We start from the raw sequence: 17511 nt of genomic DNA on the forward strand, positions 1-17511 counted from the left end.
GTATGGTCTCACCCGCACTGAGTCTAAGTTTCCTTAATTAACTACTGCGAATTATTTGAGTGCGGATGGAAATACGGATGGATGACCCGCACTGCGGGTGGATACTGCTTTTCTGAAGTTTCTGAAATCGGCTAAGTATTGAGTGCGTCTGGGTTCATCCGCACTGCGGGTTGAACTTCAGCCGCACTAGGCTCGGGAAAATTTCCTGTGCAGAGTTTGGATGTTGGAAATGCGGCTAAGTACCCAGTGCGGCTGCACTGATCCGCATTGCGTGTGGATGATCCGCACTGAGAGGTATTCTCGCCATTTTTCATCATTTCCTGGAATGAAAAGTCAAATAACCGCAGTAACTTGATTCCAGGTGTATTTTAATCACTTTATATTAAAAATACAAGATATTTGAGGTTGTTTTATGATAAAATTTAGATCAAATGTGTACATAATTTATGCTTATCAATCAACTACAATGTGCAATTATTGTTGCAAACTTGGCCACACTTCCCTAGAATGTAGATTTAGGAATGTAAACAACAAACAAAGTGTTGTTTGGGTTCCTAAAGCCATACCAGCTTAGGCTCACACTTAATCTCCTCTAAAAGTATTATAATTGCCAAACATAAAGGGGGAGATTAAAAACAAGGTATAAGTTAGTTACTAACTCAACAGTAAATAATATATACTTTGTAGGTGTGTTTGATTTCATCTCAAAAGGAAAGTGCTTGGATCATTGATAGTGGATGCTCACACCATATGACCGGTGACAAATCTAATTTTAAATTCTTAGAACCATATGATGGAGGTACGGTTACCTTTGGTAATAATCAAAGAAAGAGCTCTATTATTGGAATAGGCTCAATCGGTAACAAACACTTGACCATATCTAATGTATACCTTGTTGATGGATTAGATTATAACTTACTTAGTGTAAGTAAGCTATGTGACTCGGGATACTATGCTAAATTTGATATTAATGCTTGTCATATAGTTAGATCTTCGGATGATGCTTTAATATATTCGGGTAAAAGAAAGAAAAATGTGTATTACTTGTATTTTACCCATTTTGAGTCCGGTGAAACATGTCTAAGTGCCATATCTAACGGATCATGGTTATGGCATCGTAGATTAGGTCATGTTTCAATTGATACCATTAGGAAATTAGTGAAATTAGACCTTGTGCATGGTTTACCAACACATAAACTATAACTTGAAGGACTATGTGAGGCATGTGTTCAAGGTAAACAAACCAAAAGTAGATTTAAATCCAAGGATATGGTTTCAACCGATCAACCTTTGCAATTACTACATATGGACTTATTTGGACCAATAAGTGTTCCAAGTTTAGCCAAAAAGAAATATGCATATGTAATTGTAGATGACTATAGTCGCTTTACTTGGGTTTTGTTCCTACAACACAAGGACGAAGCAATTAGCAACTTCATTGAATTTTGCAAATGTGTTGAAAATGAAAAGGGATAAAAAATCATTAGGATTAGAAGTGACCATGGGGGGAATTTGAAAATGCAAAATTTGATCAACTTTGTTCTAAAAGGGGATATAAACATGAGTATTCGTCTCCTCGCACACCTCAACAAAATGAAGTAGTTGAGAGGAAGAACCGAACCTTAGTTGAGCTTGCCCGAACCATGCTAAACGAATACTCCTTACCTAAACACTTGTGGACCGAGGCGGTAAATACGGCATGCTACGTGGTAAATCGCGTAAGCATAAGGACCATATTGAATAAAACACCATATGAGTTATGGAAAGCCAAAGATATGTCATTTTAGGGTATTTGGTTCTAAATGTTTTGTTCTTGATGAATCTCCCAAAGTAACAAAATTTGACTCTAAATCTATTGAGGGAATGTTTGTAGGATACTCAAATTCAAGTAAAGCCTATATAATTTACATTCAATCTCAAAGAATTGTAATCGAATCCGTGCATGTTAGATTTGATGAAAGTACTAATCAAAATGTCGAGAAAGATATTGAAATTGTAGGTGTTGAAGTGTCAATTCTTGATCAAGATGAAGCCGAGACAAGAACCGACACATTTGAAGATCAAACCGAGAAAACTCAACCCGAAATGGATACAACCAATAATGTTGAGACGAATCAAATAATTGAAGATGCAACCAATAATGAGATGGATCCAATAGTTGATGGAATGCAAACCGAAGAGATACAACCTCCACGAATTGAGTATCAAGTTCCTCAAGATCTAAGGGAAGTATCCTCTTATCCTCTTTCTAATGTAATTGGGGATCCTCGGGAAAGGGTTAAAACTAGGTCCGAATTGAATCAAATGATAGGCCATTGTGCATTTGTATCTCATATTGAACTCAAAAATTTCAAAGATGCAAATGTAGACCCTAATTGGATTTGTTCCATGCAAGAAGAACTTGCTCAATTTGAAAGGAACAAAGTTTGGGAACTCGTACCTAAGCCAAATGATATAATGATTATTGGAACCAAATGGGTCTTTAGAAAGAAAAAAGATGAAGATGGAAATGTAATTCGCAACAAAGCTAGGTTGGTAGCTCAAGGGTACAAACAACAAGAGGGTATTGACTTTGAAGAAACCTTTGCACCCGTAGCTCGTCTTGAATCCATTAGAATGCTTTTAGCATATGCCTCAAACAAAAATTTCAAACTATTTCAAATGGATGTTAAAAGTGCATTCTTGAATGGATTCATAGATGAGGAGGTGTATGTTAATCAACCTCAAGACTTTGTCGATCCAACATTTCCTAACCATGTGTATAGACTCACCAAAGCACTATATGGTAGATTAAACAAGCCCCTAGGGCATGGTATGGTAGATTAAATTCCTTTATAATTGACAATGAATTCATTAGAGGCAAAAATTATACAACTCTCTTCACCAAGAAAAGAGATGGATCACTTTTGGTGGTGCAAATTTATGTAGTTAACATAATTTTTGGTTCACCTAATACGGCACTTGCCGAGGAATTTTCTTCTCTTATGAGTAGTGAATTCGAGATGAGCATGATGGGTGAGTTGAACTTTTTGTTGGGACTCCAAATCAAGCAACTCATGGATGACACATTTGTGAGCCAAACCAAGTATGCAAAGGAGTTGATCAAGAAGTTTGGAATGACCGAAAGCAATACGAGCAAGACTCCAATGGCTGCGAATGCAAATCTTGACTCGGATCCGAATGGCACATCGGTGGACATCACTCAATACCGAGCTATCATAGGTAGCCTACTCTATTTAACCGCTAGTAGACCCGATATAATGTTTGCACTATGTCTATGTGCTAGGTATCAAGCAAATCCCAAAGAATTGCACTTGAAAGCCGTTAAAAGAATTCTTAAATATGTCAATGGTAGTTTAAATTTGGGATTATGGTATGGCAAACAATCGGATTTAGACTTGATAGGATATGCCGATGCCGATTTTGCCGGGGACCATATGGATAGAAAAAGCACAAGTGGAACATGCTAATTTCTTGGTGGTTCACTTGTATCTTGGTCGAGTCGCAAATAAACCTCGGTTGCCCTATCCACAACGGAAGCCGAGTATGTAGCGGCCGGTAGTTGTTGCACACAAATTCTTTGGATGATCCAATCCTTAAATGATTATGAAATTCGCTTCCGCAACGTACCAATTATGTGTGACAATACTAGTGCCATTATGATATCCAAAAATCTGGTTCTTCATTCTAGAACCAAGCACATAGAAATAAGACATCATTTTATTAGGGATCACATAGAGAAAGGTGAAATAGAACTCATACATATCGACACCAAAGAACAAATTGCCGATATATTCACAAAACCCTTAAATACTCAATAACACAATGAATTAAGATTTAAATTAGGCATGCTTGAACTTAGAGATTAAGGCATACAAAATTTCGTTTAAAAATAATTCATACGAATCAAAACAGTTCAAATTGTCCTCAATTTTACAGTATAAAACGTTGTGTAACGTTTTATAAACGTTATGCCGTTTTATACAATTTCCTGAGTAAAAATCATAACTTCCAATCTAAAACGTTACAACGTTTCTCAACTGATACTTAACCATTTTTCAGGGAAGATTTACTATCTAAACCGTTATAACGTTTTTATAAAACGTTGTAACGTTTCCCATCCGGTACTTAGCCATTTCCAAGAACAGTTTTCCTATTCAAAACGTTATAACGTTTTCACAAACCGTTGTAACGATTTAAATAAATGGTTCAAACTCAAAATTTACAAATTTGGTTATTTTGAGACAGAAGAAAACGTTACGTAACGTTTTAAAATCGTTATAACGTTTTAGGACAATAACGCAGTAAATTCACAAAACGTTGTAACGTTTTAGGCCGAAAAAGTGTTTAAGTGCAGATCCGACCCACCTTTTCTTCTTCCTTCTTCTCCAAGCCGTCTCTTCCTCTCTCTCTCTCTCCGCCGTTTCTTCTCTCTCTCTCTACTCCGGCCATCAAAACTTGATATTTTTTAGAACAAATTACACCATTCTCCTCTCATCTCTTCTGTCTACCCATTTCTTCAATCAAATCTCCATTCTCTCTCTCTCTCACCTCTTCTCCAAAACCCTAGCCAGAACCCTAGTTTCAAATCCGGCGATCCGACCATTGGATTGACGATCCGAGTTCATCCATGCACTTCTCTTGCTTCGCTCTTCTCGATTTGTCACTTGCTTCTTCAATCGGTAATCTTTAAAACTTTTCTCAAATCAATGGCTCCAAAGAAGGTAACTGCTGATAGGGGCAAGAAAAGAGCCCGTATTTGGGATGAATCTGGGGGAAGTAATATAGAACCAAACTTTCAAATAAACCATGAAAACCGGTACCTCTTTCGGAATTTAGAGGCATATAAGAACTTTATCGGTCAATTCGAAGACCGAAAATTGTGCAACTGTTACTATTTTGACAAAGCAACGGTTACCTTCCCCCCACCAGAGGATGCCAAAACAATTGACTATTTAAACCATTGGAATTGGGAACCCCTCATCAAACTCCAGGAATCGTTTGCGATACTCACTACCCGTACCTTCTATGCCAATCTGACCTTCACCGATAGTCCATTTGTAATGAATTCATGGGTAGGAGGGAGAGAAATCTGCATGAACCTTACCAATGTTGCCGAATGGCTTGGTGTCCCGAATGACGGGGATGAAACCTACTTGTTAAGAAATTGGCCAAGGGGTGCCACAGAATCGGTCGACTCCTATAAGAAATGGTTTGATAGGAATAATGTTGCTGGTGCATCCCTTTATGCAACCCCTCTTCCATCCTTACACCGATTGGCATTTCTCTTTGTCAACAACATCCTCACACCAAAATCCAAAATCAAAACCAACATTGAATACGGTGCCATGTACTATCTTCGCCATCCCATTCAATTGGATGACATATCAATCAACATTCCCTACATCATCTTTTGTCATATACAAAGTGCATTTAGAAGCACGGTAGCCAATTTGCCGTATGCTCATGTCATCCACAGAATAATCAGGTCGAGTGGCATCATCCTACCAACGGGACTAACCTATCTTAACCCACAGAATTTGGTAGATCAACTAACAAGAATTCGATGGACTCAGGATTACTCTGACTCAGGATTGATGAGGTTTGCCCCCGATAAGCGGGACATAAATACGTGGATATTCCATGCAGAAGCCTTGCCAAACCAATATTGGGATCCGGAGGAGATGGATGAAGAACCACCGGTCCAAAACCCTCCTGAAAACCAACCCCAATTTCCTTATCCATCAATGCCTCAAGAGGGTTCATCGGTACCATTTCCTCCAATTCCCCAAAACCCCAATCAACAAATGATGTGGATGTGTCAACGCCTGCAAGAACAACACCTGTCAATGAGGATGATGCAATCGGGGATGACAAAAATGGAAGGGCAATTGCGATATCACACAAAAGCCCTCAAGACACTTGATGAACGCCAACAAAGCCTATCCAGAAGATTCGTGAAGCAATTTGGCGCCTCATGTGGATCGGTACCATCCAATGAAGAAGAAGACGAAGAAGAAGAAGAAGCCAATCTTGATGCGGTTAATGAGGAAGAAGATGGTCATGACTAAAATCATATCGCGTAATGAACTCTAATTTCTAGTCAAACTTGATTTTTACAAATTAACTAATTTGGTTGCTTTGTTTGATTGCGTGAACAATTCTCTTTTGGTGCATGTTTAAACTTGAATTTTAATTAGGATTAATTTCGTGCTCTAAATTGGTTTAATTGATTGTGTTAGTTGAATTCTTGCAATTATTAGTTCGTTATGGTTTAAATTGCAAAAATTATTGAATTGATTGAAATGATCAAAAATCTGGGGTTTTAAATGCAAAAATATCAATTGCTTGACCTGTTTGAATTGCTATATCTCGGAAATTTGTTTATTGATGATTGATATGTATGATATGCAGGAATTTATGTGAATTGTATGAATTGATAACTTGTCAAGGGTTAAATTGCAAAATTGTTGAAATGCATGAAATGAATTGACATATGTGCATTGTGATATGCATGACTTAAATTATTGATTGACAATCCATGTCCTCTTTAGATTTGTGAATTAAAATGGAATTGTGAATTGTCTTGACTATTAGAATAATACCCTCAATTATATTTCCTTTGTGATTTATCGGTCTTATATTGCTAAATTGAGGGGGAGTGCATATTTTGAGAGGGAGCACTTCAATAAGTGCTAATTTTTATCCCTTTTATCGATTTCCAAAAGGGGGAGAAATTGGGACCAATTGCTAGACATACAAAATCAAAATTGGGTAAACCAAATTGGACAATTTTCGATTTATGCACTTACTCGCATTGTATGTTTTTGCAAATCGTCAAAAGGGGGAGATTGTTGTTCGAGCAATAATTTTTTTTTAGTCTATTTGACTAATTTGGAAAAACATACAATTATTGAATTTTACGATTTCTTTTATTTTCCTGAAAGATATGTAGGTTCAAGTCTAATGGAATTGCATTATGGAGTGCTTGGACTGAAGAAATCATGAAGACCTTTATCAAGAATATAAATTGTAAAATCAAATACTTGGTAAAGCATGTTTGAGACTGTTTTTACAGAGGGAAAACATTTGTAACGTTTGTAAAACGTTGTAACGTTTTAAACCTGTCAGAAACGGTAAAGTAATAACTTGATCAAACTCAGAAACAACTTAAAACGTTGTAACGTTTTCACAAAACGTTATAACGTTTTAGGATTGTCAAAACTGCTGAAGCACCACTACAGAAACAACTTGAAACGTTGTAACGTTTTCACAAAAACTTTATAACGTTTTAGGATTGTCAGATTTGCTGAAGAAATATTGTAATTCAAGTTATAAACGTTGCAACATTTTCACAAAACGTTGCAACATTTTCACAAAACGTTGCAACATTTTCACAAAACGTTGTAACGATTTAATTAAAATTGAGCTTCAAACAATTCCTGTTTTGATCAAGATTTTACAGAGCCAAACGTTATGTAACGTTTTATAAACGTTGTAACGTTTTTGTAGTAATTAAGCTAAGCTGTCAGACAATTTGAAAACCTAAAATCGCAAAGGGAAAACGTTGTAACATTTTAGCTCAATTAACTCATTTCTGAGCTGCCTCTATAAATAGGGCATTGAGTTTTCTTCCCAAATTATCTTAGACGACCCTAATCTTCTAAAAAACGATTTTCTGAGAGCTTAGCCTACTCCATTGTTGTGAGAGCTTAAAATTTCAAAATCCATTAAACAACCTCAAACACACTTCACTAATCTCAACTTAGATTAGGTTAGAGTGATCTATTGAGTGTTTCTCTTGAGTAGCTTGAACTAAGAGATCTTGTTCTCATCTCTTTGAGTTGGCCGTTTGACTTCCCGCTTGGTGTGTAAGGGCTCAACGGTTCACAAGTTATAATCATTTCGTATTGGGTAATAGAAAGGCGCACCACTCAAGGTTGCGAAGCCCCGGAGACGTAGGCCTTTGTTTTGCCGAACTCCGTTAACATCCCGCGTGTCATATTTCTCTAAACTCATCTATTTACTTTCAATTGCAATTTAATTTCAGTTTTTGTTCAATTAGAGGTGCACTTAGTATAACACGGAATGTTTGCAAGCTTTCCACCCTTCCTGCATTAGCGCCTACCCGACACGCACAAGGGAGGATATAAGGTTCAAGCATTTTATATGCCCACTCTGCGCCTTAGACAAGTCTAAGCGAAGCAGGCAAAAGAGAAAACGAAAGAAGCAGTGGAACTCTGATTCTGATTAGGATTATCTCAACGTTGTATTATTTTTACTTTCAAACGCGAGCTATCAGTTGCTAGTTGTAATTTCCTTTACTTCAATGTTATTTTTTCTTCATTTATCTCAATTAGTTTTTTACTTTCAAAATTGAGTATTTATGACTTTAATTCACAACAAATGAAATCTTTATCTTTTGATTTTCTTATTTTGTTTTGTATATATGTATTATTTATTTTTATATGAAAGATATAATTACATAAGCAATTAAAATGTGTTAATTATAACAAAAATTATTGAGTTCAAAAACAAATATAATTACTTATATTTCAAATGGAGAGTGAACAAATAAATCCGAATTTTTATAGGTTATAAAAATAGGTTATAACCTATTTTTAACGAATATAATTACCGTGTCAAATGAATTTTAATAGGTATGAATTTGAATTTATAATTTATTGGTTTTAAAAAAAAAAAAAACCGGACCCGGACCCCCGTACCCGGACCGTCCTGCCCCCGAACCCGTGATGGGCACGGGTATTAAACGAGCAGGGCAGGATTTTTGAAAAAAAAAAAACCGTGATGCTCGGCCCGTTGTACCCGTGACGCCCGTGACCGTGGCTATCCGTGCCCGTGCCCGGATTTTTCCCGGACCGCCCGGACCGGACCGTTTACCAAACACTACCAAAAACTAATCTAACTTGGATTTTCTTATGATTATTAAAAATAAAAGAGAGAAAAATAATATAAATAACGTCTATATTAAGTATAACTAAACACTTTTAAGAGGTGCAGATAAGGGGGTGAAATATATGGAGTTCAAATAATTTCTATTTCAAAAAATATTTAGTCTTGCACCAAATAATTTTAAATCTGGTACGACGGGAGTTCTATTGATTTTATAATAAATTTTAAATTTACTGAAATTTAATACACATTCTATCTAAATAATAGATAACATATTTACAATTTAAACTAAATTTTAATATATAAAAGGGATGCATTACAAAAGTGAGATGAACACTAAATTTTTTTTTTAGCAAAATACTGTAATAAAAATTGCGCTTGAAAAGGTGGGAAAAATCTTAACAGAACAAATACTTGTCCTGGTTTTAAGGGATCCGTATCCTCCCAGGTACCTGACTCAACAAAATTGAAACGGACGGCCCAGATTTAATATCAGCCGGTACCTGCTCGGAATGACAGAGGGGACAGTATTATTCGTGCTCTGGGATTCGTGTCAAGTTAAAAATTTCAATCTTTGACCGTCCAATTTAATTGTACTCAGGTAACCTGAGGGGATATGAATTCGGTTTTAAGGAGGGAAAAAAAAAAAAAAAAGTTGCTATGATAAAAAAAAATGGAAATGCTTTGGCACTAGCAATTCCTCTCTCTTTCGTTCACCACTAAAATGGTACCACATGCCAGTGTTGTGTGTCAGATTTGTACATGCGTAGTTGCCGCTGGACAGAAATATGATTTGGCATTGACCAGTGACATAACTAGTACTATTACACGATTCTTGATGCAACAAGGGTTTGCACTTAAACTGCTCATTGCGTCACAATTTTGCTTTTAAAAGTGTGAACGCAGTGCACTTTGATCTTAGTACAATACAGCTGAGCAGACTTGAAACCTTATTATTAATTGTCGTCCTGAAAATCGTAAAAATTTAAAGCTATTAATTGGCCATTTAATTTTGGATAACTATTTTCTTGTGTCGGTATCTTACATCGTTTTGTATAGAGACATATAGATCAACATCACAACAATTAGGCAATGGTATGAACATAACTAGAGAATAAATTAGATAAAGAATTTTGAATAATTATTGTAATATAATTTTAGTTTATAAAGGGGATAAAAAAATATAAGTGATTGCATGACCATGAACACAAGATACACAAGATATATAAAAACAAGCAAATATAATTATCTTTTTGTAAATCCAATTATAAAAGAAACAATCTCTGAAAATGAACTATTATTCTCACTTACACCAAAACAAGGAACTAGTGTTGCTAACCATCAAGGACCTAATTAATTAAAACACCTATCATTTATTTTGCAATATAATTAAACTACTAGAGGTAAATAATTAATAACTTGTGGCTCTAGCAAGTTGGTTTGCATTTGCTGCACTTGAGGTAGTATTTGTTGGTAATGTGATTCGTATTAACACGCGCGGCCTTGTTGCATAATTTGGTACAGATCATCTTCTTTTTGTTGCACAATGAGGCACTGATGCAATTCACTGAACTTCTCGCACCCGATTTGCCTCCTCCATGGACTCTCATTTTAGAGGATCTATGCTTGGTTGCATGATGTGTAGTTGCATTTACACTTCTACTGGAACTCCACATTCTTCTGGCCTTAGCGAGAAGGCCTCTCAGTTCCTGACCTAGACTTGTATAAACAGGGGTTTTATTTTTACTGGTAAGTGGAGTTTCCCTTGCCATGGCAGTTGCAAGTGTAAACAGTATGATGAAGAAAGTGATCTTCATTTTTGGTATAACTATCTGATGTTCTTTTCAACTAATTAATTGTATTACCCTTGTTTTTATCTTTTGATGAAGAAATTGAAGTAACATCGGACCATATATATAGCAATATATACATAATTTTTCTTTGAAAAAGTTGCAATTAATGTAAACAAGAAAAAGGAATATCCGACCATGTTAATTAATTATTGAAAGCACCAAACTTGTAGCTCAAGAAGATCAAAATTATCCTTTAGTTGTATATATTGCGACCCCGTTGACCGTTGTACGTACCCAAGCCAACAATACAGAAAATGAGAAGAGAGATCGATCTTCTATCCTGATCCTGATATAAACAAACCAAAAACCAGATTAGTGAACGAGTTAAAAACTGTACCCACAACCAAGTTCATGACCCGAGTCTCGTCTAAACCGACAAACCACTCTCGCTACACCGGCTGGGGGGTCTTATAGCTGTAGGTGCCCTCTGTGCAGTGACAAATCACGAGGCCAAGCCAAGGGGACCCACAAGTTCCACCATTACAGTACTGATGTTGCGGTCCATCATTTGCTCGTTGGATCGGCAAACCGGGCACATTGGGTCCGGTTTGATCATGCGAATTGGCTTCTCAGTCAATTGACTGATGATCTTGATATCAATTGTGATGATGAGTTTGATGAGGATTATGAAATCATGTATTTGGATGAGTTTGGGGCAGGAGGAAATCATGATGAGAATGGATTGGGTTTGGGTTTATATTTTGTTGAATTTGTCAGGGAATCAGACGGAGAAGATATCGATGGTTGGTGCTTCATTGGAGAGAACTACGGCGGTGGCCTTAATTTCAGTATGTTGGATAATCTCTGATTATAATATTTTCATAGGGGGTCGGGCCAACACTTAACTGTCTTTGAAACCACCCATAAAACAAAAACAAAATGGAAGACCCCCTTTCAAAATGAATGAAATATCCACCTAGGCCCACGAAATATCTTGCTAGAAATGATCAGCTCAATGCAATATTACTAGTATGAATTAGCGGTCCATGAAGCACAAGAGGAAAAACAGATGTCTTTCTGATAAAGAGCTTGAACTTTTCTCTAGAATTGGATTACCTGATTTAAGAAGTAATCTCTGATATATTTAACTACTAATTGCTTTCAAAAAGATTTAAACTACTAATGTGAATTAAAAATCAAAATCAAAGAATTTTTCAAAGATTTAAAAATCAAACATAACTCTCAAAGGGACTAGATTATAATTTTGAACATAATAACACTGCATCTAAGTTACATTATTTTCATCCCACTATGATGAGGCAACTAGAATTTTCATGTGCCAATTGCACCTGACAAATACAAGAATTTCATAATATAACTAAAAAGCAATCAGTCAAGCAGCAATGTAAGGCAAGAAAATCAAAAATCAAACAGACAATTATACCCCCCATTGAAATGAAACAGCTAAAGAAAAAGTTGAATGACAAAATGAAGAGTAGCTGGATCTAGTCCCATCGAATCTGGCGATGAAAAGTGCATTCAGAAATGTTAATAGTAGATGTACCATCAACTGCAACCAGATCATACTGTGAATCATCTCCAAACTCAGTTGGAAGATCCTTCCAGTATAGGGATGGTTTCCACTCAGCTTCCTTTATAACCTCCAATATATCCGCCACCACTCTCTTGCTCCCTTCCTCTGACAGGTGTACCCCATCCCTGCATCATCAATCCATTAACATTTTCACATGACAGTACTTGTGTATTCATGATCTGTGCATGATGTACTTACGTAAAGCAAACGGTGGCCCAGTCATCTCCCTTCTGTATTGACTTGAACAAATCAACAAATTTGATGTCCATCTCTTTGCACAATTCACTGCATGCATCAGAGTACTCCTTGCATAGTTTATTTGTTCGATCTAATTTGCTAACGATAGTACTGTTATACATGAAAATAAAATAAAAATACAGGTTAAAAGCACTGAACATGCACACTGATAAATATCCAAATTAAATAGCTAGGAGACAACATCACCTTGTTGCATTACGAAGCATCTCCTCATTCAATGGAGGGCAACCGAGGAAAATAATGCGTATATTTTCGGACAGACTCTACAGAGGAAGCAACTAGTTGTGGTAAAATTATTCACAAAAGCATATGAAAATACCAATAAACGTAAAACCTCAACTTTACTGCTACATTTAAGGGGGGGAGTTTCATGTATATCCCTCAAAAACTTTGAAATTACATATTTTCCTCTCTAAAATTCATATACAACAACAATGATAAATTTAACCTTCTAAATTTCAGAAACTCACAAATTTACCCATTTTATTGTCTTTTCTATTAAAACTCATTTTAAATTTATAAAGAAACCATTTTACTATTTATTAAGAAAAATAAAAAATATGTACCATGTCCAGAAAAATGACAATCTTCTAATTGGTTGGTTTTTGAGGGCAAATGAGCCATTTCTCCACTACTGACACTTACACAAGCATATACCTAAAATGTTACAGTGCATGCGTCAGAAGTAGAGAAATAAATCATCCAAGCTATCTCATGGACCAATTTGATAGTAATTGTTAAAAGCAGTTCAGTCTTATATTAGCTAGTGCAGCTCTTGAAAATAAATTAAAGGGAAAGAAAATCAATACTTTTAGATGTAGTGCAATCTTTTTCATGTTCTCAATGTATTCCGTAAGAGGAACATGGGGACCAAGGCCAGACGGGTGAGGTCCCATCGAGTCATTGCCGCCAAAATATACAATTACCAACGAAGGCTGCACCGGTGCATCCTAAGACAAGTATGAAAATGAAAATCAGAACTGGTACATTTTTTAGAGGTTGCAAGATCTAACCCGTCCCAAATCAGAACTCACCCTTTTTAAGTTTTTGAAAAACAATGACCCAAAACACAAACTGACCCAAGCAACCTAAACCAAACTATGCCTGTAACTCGAAAAGACCCAAAACCAAGCTGGTTTGACACCAGAGCTGATGTCTAGCTGACTAGGTCCAAATCCAAACAGAACTACTCAACCCAACTTGTGACCTAATAAACCCAAAAAAAAAACCAACTGCGACACCAAAATCAACTTATTTGAAAGCCATAATCCAAAGCTGTCAAATGAATAAGTTATTTTCCAAATTTTATTTGAATTTCAAAAATTAAACTTATTCATTTAACCGTGGTTCTACAAAATCCATTTAGATGACTATGGTAATTTAGCAGTTAACCTCCTAAAAGACCTCCATCAATTCTGGAAGTTTCAATTATCACTTGCAGTAAAGCATAATTTGCAGATCATCTCAGCACCATTCATTATTAATGGTACAGGACATGACAATATCAGCATATACACAATCAGGTCAAATTATTAATTTATTTGGTTGAAAACCCAAAATGCCTGATAGTAAGGTTTTAAGATGCTCAATCAAACCTGAAGGTCGTGGACTGCTTTATGCACAGTCAGATAGTAAAGCTATCCCTTGTCATTTTATCTCTTAAATCCGTATCATCCAATTGAAATCACAAGCACCCTATTTCAACAGCACAGTCCCGCTATAGTGATTGAAACAGCAAACCTCAGTAATCCATTTTGGGGATATTAATGGTCCAGTTGTATCTTTACTATCTTAAACTATTAATTATTTAATGCACATGAATTTCTAAGTATATGGTTTATGTTCTAATATTCTCAAAAACTGAGCTTCCATCAATACTGAATTTGAAAACATTATAAAATGAGCTATGAACAAGTAATATGTACCAAAATAGATCAATTTAGGGACAAACCTTGGGAAAAACTTTGTCAAGGATCTGGACTGCTCGCCTTGAGTTCCATCCCTGGTATCCTCGTAGAATCACATCAGCCTGCACAGAAAATATCATTTTCTTCTTCTATAAATATTCCTCGAGGAAATAAATTAGGTTGATAATAAAATTGAGTATAGACCTTGCGGGCATAAATGTCAGTAAGAATACCACCCCATCCACCATTGCTAAAGCTGTACTGCACAATAGATGATCCAAACAGCATAATCACTGGTCTTTCTGGCCACGCCATTCTTCCTTTTCTTCTTCACAAGCAATCTAGCACATTATAAAACTAAATGAAATCACTTCCAGTTGTATTTGAGCCCTGATAAAAAAAGGAGTAGAAAACTACTACAAAATCCTTTCCAGAATAAAAATAATTTCACAGGTAAAATGTCACATATGTAAAAACAGCTTTAATTATTGTCGAGAGTAATTAAATTGTTGACTTGTTGATCAAAAACAAAAATTAAGGATTGTAAACTCATCCTGATATATTCCCCAAATAATCAGCTGCTTTGTTTAATACATCTATTCTGATATTCAGTTAAAATCCATATATTGGCAGCTTTTAATAATATTTGGTTAATCTAGAGATCAACAGGACTATGACTTCAATTTTTTTATGCGGCTATTTTTGTTATTCAGTTACATCCAAATGGAAACATCAAGCATATTACCAACGATTGACAACTTACAGCATACTACCTACAGTTCAAATCATATTTTCATTTTCTTAGTTTCCAGCCAGGTTTAAAATGCTCACAATTTTACAAATTACCCCCTTTGACAAGGGCATATTACCAATGAACGGGAATTTTATAAGTTATTCCCGCCTTTCTTTCTATTCTTACAAATCGGTCCCAAGAACCATAATAGTGGCTAAGAACAACATCCACAATATCACAAGAGAAGCAAAGCACTGGTATGGTACAACGCTATTTGAGGCCGATACCAGGTTCGGGTTCAACCCCGTACCTGCATCCTTACCCAGGTGCGGTACCAACTGGCATAAGCAGAAAGAAAGAATCTTTAACCTTTCTACACCCTCTACAGTTACCTTTTCGTTGTTCTAAGAAATCAACTTAACCATTGATGACGGATTTAAGAGAACCCAAAAAAGGTGAAAAAGGGAAACAAAATACTGCAAAAGCTATGGTTGTCGTCTTAAAGCCTTTTGAGAGAGAGAGAGAGAGATTCAAACCCCGCTTGGCAGCCGCTGTCAAGATTTTCAAAGAGAGAGATTCAAACCCTAGCTCGGAGAGAGAGAAAGGGGAGAGACGGTTTGTGGATAGACGGAAAAAACCGGAAAAACAAATTTAAAGAAAAGAGAAACTTAGATATATACGGCCACTGAAAAGTTACAATTTTTGAGATACCAGATTATAGGATTATATATACACACGTAATATTTCGAATTGAGGTTCAATATGAATACATGCATAAATCCGAATTTTTTATAAATATTCAAAAAAATAATCAAATTTTAAAAACTAACTAAATTTGTACAGAATTTTGAAATCTACCTAAACTGCAAAAATATTTTGCGGTAATTCAGTCTAAAACCGCAAAAAAAAATTTGCGATTTTCATTTTTGCGATTTTTTTATTTAAATAGAAATATTTATAATTTATTTATTTTTTAATTGAAATATTAGAAATATTTAATATATTTCTTTGAAAATAGATGGAATACTATATAATTTGATTTATTCGAAAGACTGCTACAAATAACCCGGATCAACATTTTTCATGCCGGATTTTTTGCGGCTGTAAGAAAAATTAATATATTTATTTATGAGTTATACATGAAAAAAATAAAAATGCTTAGATTCTGAGTTATTGATCCCGGTTTAAAAGTCATTTCTAAGTAATACAGAAAATATTGTGATTCTTCAAGTACATTTAATTTATAAAAAGTTGTATCTATTTTGAGAATTCTTTTTAATAACAATCGTTAAATAACATAAATTTTTTTTTCAAAAATAGATACAACTTTTTAGAAATTAAATGTACTAGAATAATGACAATATTTTATGTATTTACTTATAAGTGACTTTTGAACCGGGATCAATAACTGAGAATCCAAGCATTTTTTTTTTTCAATAACACAAAGAAATATATTAATTTTTCTTATAACCGCAAAAAATATGGCATGAAAAATGTTGATCCGGGTTATTTGTAGCAGGCTTTCTAATAAATCAAATTATATAGTATTTCATCTATTTTCAAAGAAATATATTGAATATTTCTAATATTTCAATACCAAAAATAAATATTATAAATATTTCTATTTAAATAAAAATATATGAAAAATGAAAAAAATTGAAACCGCAAAAAAGTTTTGCGATTTTTTTTTAAAACCACAAATTTTTGTTGTTGTTTTAAACTGAATTACCGTAGAAAAATTTTGCTGTTTGGATAGATTTTGAAATCCTGCGCAACTTTTGTTAGTTTTTGAAATTTAAATATTTTTTTAGATATCTATAAAAAAATCGGTGCATAAATCATATATTTCCAAAAACCGAGAGAGACAAGAAAAACTGGGGGACATAAGTTTGCTAGCAAATTAATTCATGATTTTTAACTTAATTGTTCATGTGAATACTGGTATAGACGCAATTGCTTTTACTGGTATAGACGCAATTGCTTTTAGTGCACACATCTGACACCCACACACAAACAAGATCAAGAACATGGCCGGCCCTGGTGCTGGGCAGCCAGGGCGACCGCTCCGGGCCCCAAGATCCAAGGGCCTCCAAAAATAAAAATGTTTGTATATATATAAAAAATAATTAATTTGTATATATTAAAAATAAATAAAATATTAAGACCCAAATTTTTTATGTATAAAGGCTCAATTTTTTTTATAAATAGGTATGATTTATTAGCATATCAATAGATAATTAGACCGGTTAATCGCTTCCATAAGTACTTTAACACTATATGCTTATAAGTCATTTTTGCGTTTTAAAAGTTCAA

At 35.0% G+C, this 17511-nt stretch overlaps 1 protein-coding gene across 2 annotated transcripts; it reads right to left on the reverse strand.

Annotated features, from left to right (window-relative positions):
• Positions 1 to 11937: 11937 nt before the first annotated feature.
• Positions 11938 to 15848, reverse strand: LOC144575919 (GDSL esterase/lipase WDL1-like). Of its 2 annotated transcripts, XM_078326170.1 has the most exons (7): positions 15735 to 15848; positions 14670 to 14806; positions 14510 to 14587; positions 13368 to 13508; positions 12745 to 12821; positions 12499 to 12648; positions 11938 to 12425 (listed from the first exon to the last, which is right to left on the reverse strand). In XM_078326170.1, the coding sequence occupies exons 2-7, from the start codon at positions 14778 to 14780 to the stop codon at positions 12212 to 12214; spliced, it is 771 nt and encodes a 256-aa protein (XP_078182296.1). In that variant the 5' UTR covers positions 14781 to 14806; positions 15735 to 15848; the 3' UTR covers positions 11938 to 12211. The 2 variants fall into 2 exon arrangements, with proteins under 2 accessions (XP_078182296.1, XP_078182297.1); XM_078326171.1 differs by lacking the exon at positions 15735 to 15848 and having other exon boundaries at positions 14670 to 15648.
• Between the last annotated feature and the right edge of the window lie 1663 nt (positions 15849 to 17511).

Source organism: Carex rostrata, chromosome 24 (genome assembly GCF_964058835.1).
Source record: "Carex rostrata chromosome 24, lpCarRost1.2, whole genome shotgun sequence".
Taxonomy (NCBI): domain Eukaryota; kingdom Viridiplantae; phylum Streptophyta; class Magnoliopsida; order Poales; family Cyperaceae; genus Carex; species Carex rostrata.

Coding starts and splice junctions, on each gene's coding strand:
- LOC144575919 (XM_078326170.1), bottom strand. CDS start 14,780: ATGGCGTGGCCAGAAAGACCAGTGATTATGCTGTTTGGATCATCTATT. Junction 13,509..14,509: donor TTGACAAAGTTTTTCCCAAG/GTTTGTCCCTAA, acceptor TACTTGTCTTAG/GATGCACCGGTGCAGCCTTC. Junction 12,822..13,367: donor AGATTGCACTACATCTAAAA/GTATTGATTTTC, acceptor CTTCCTCTGTAG/AGTCTGTCCGAAAATATACG.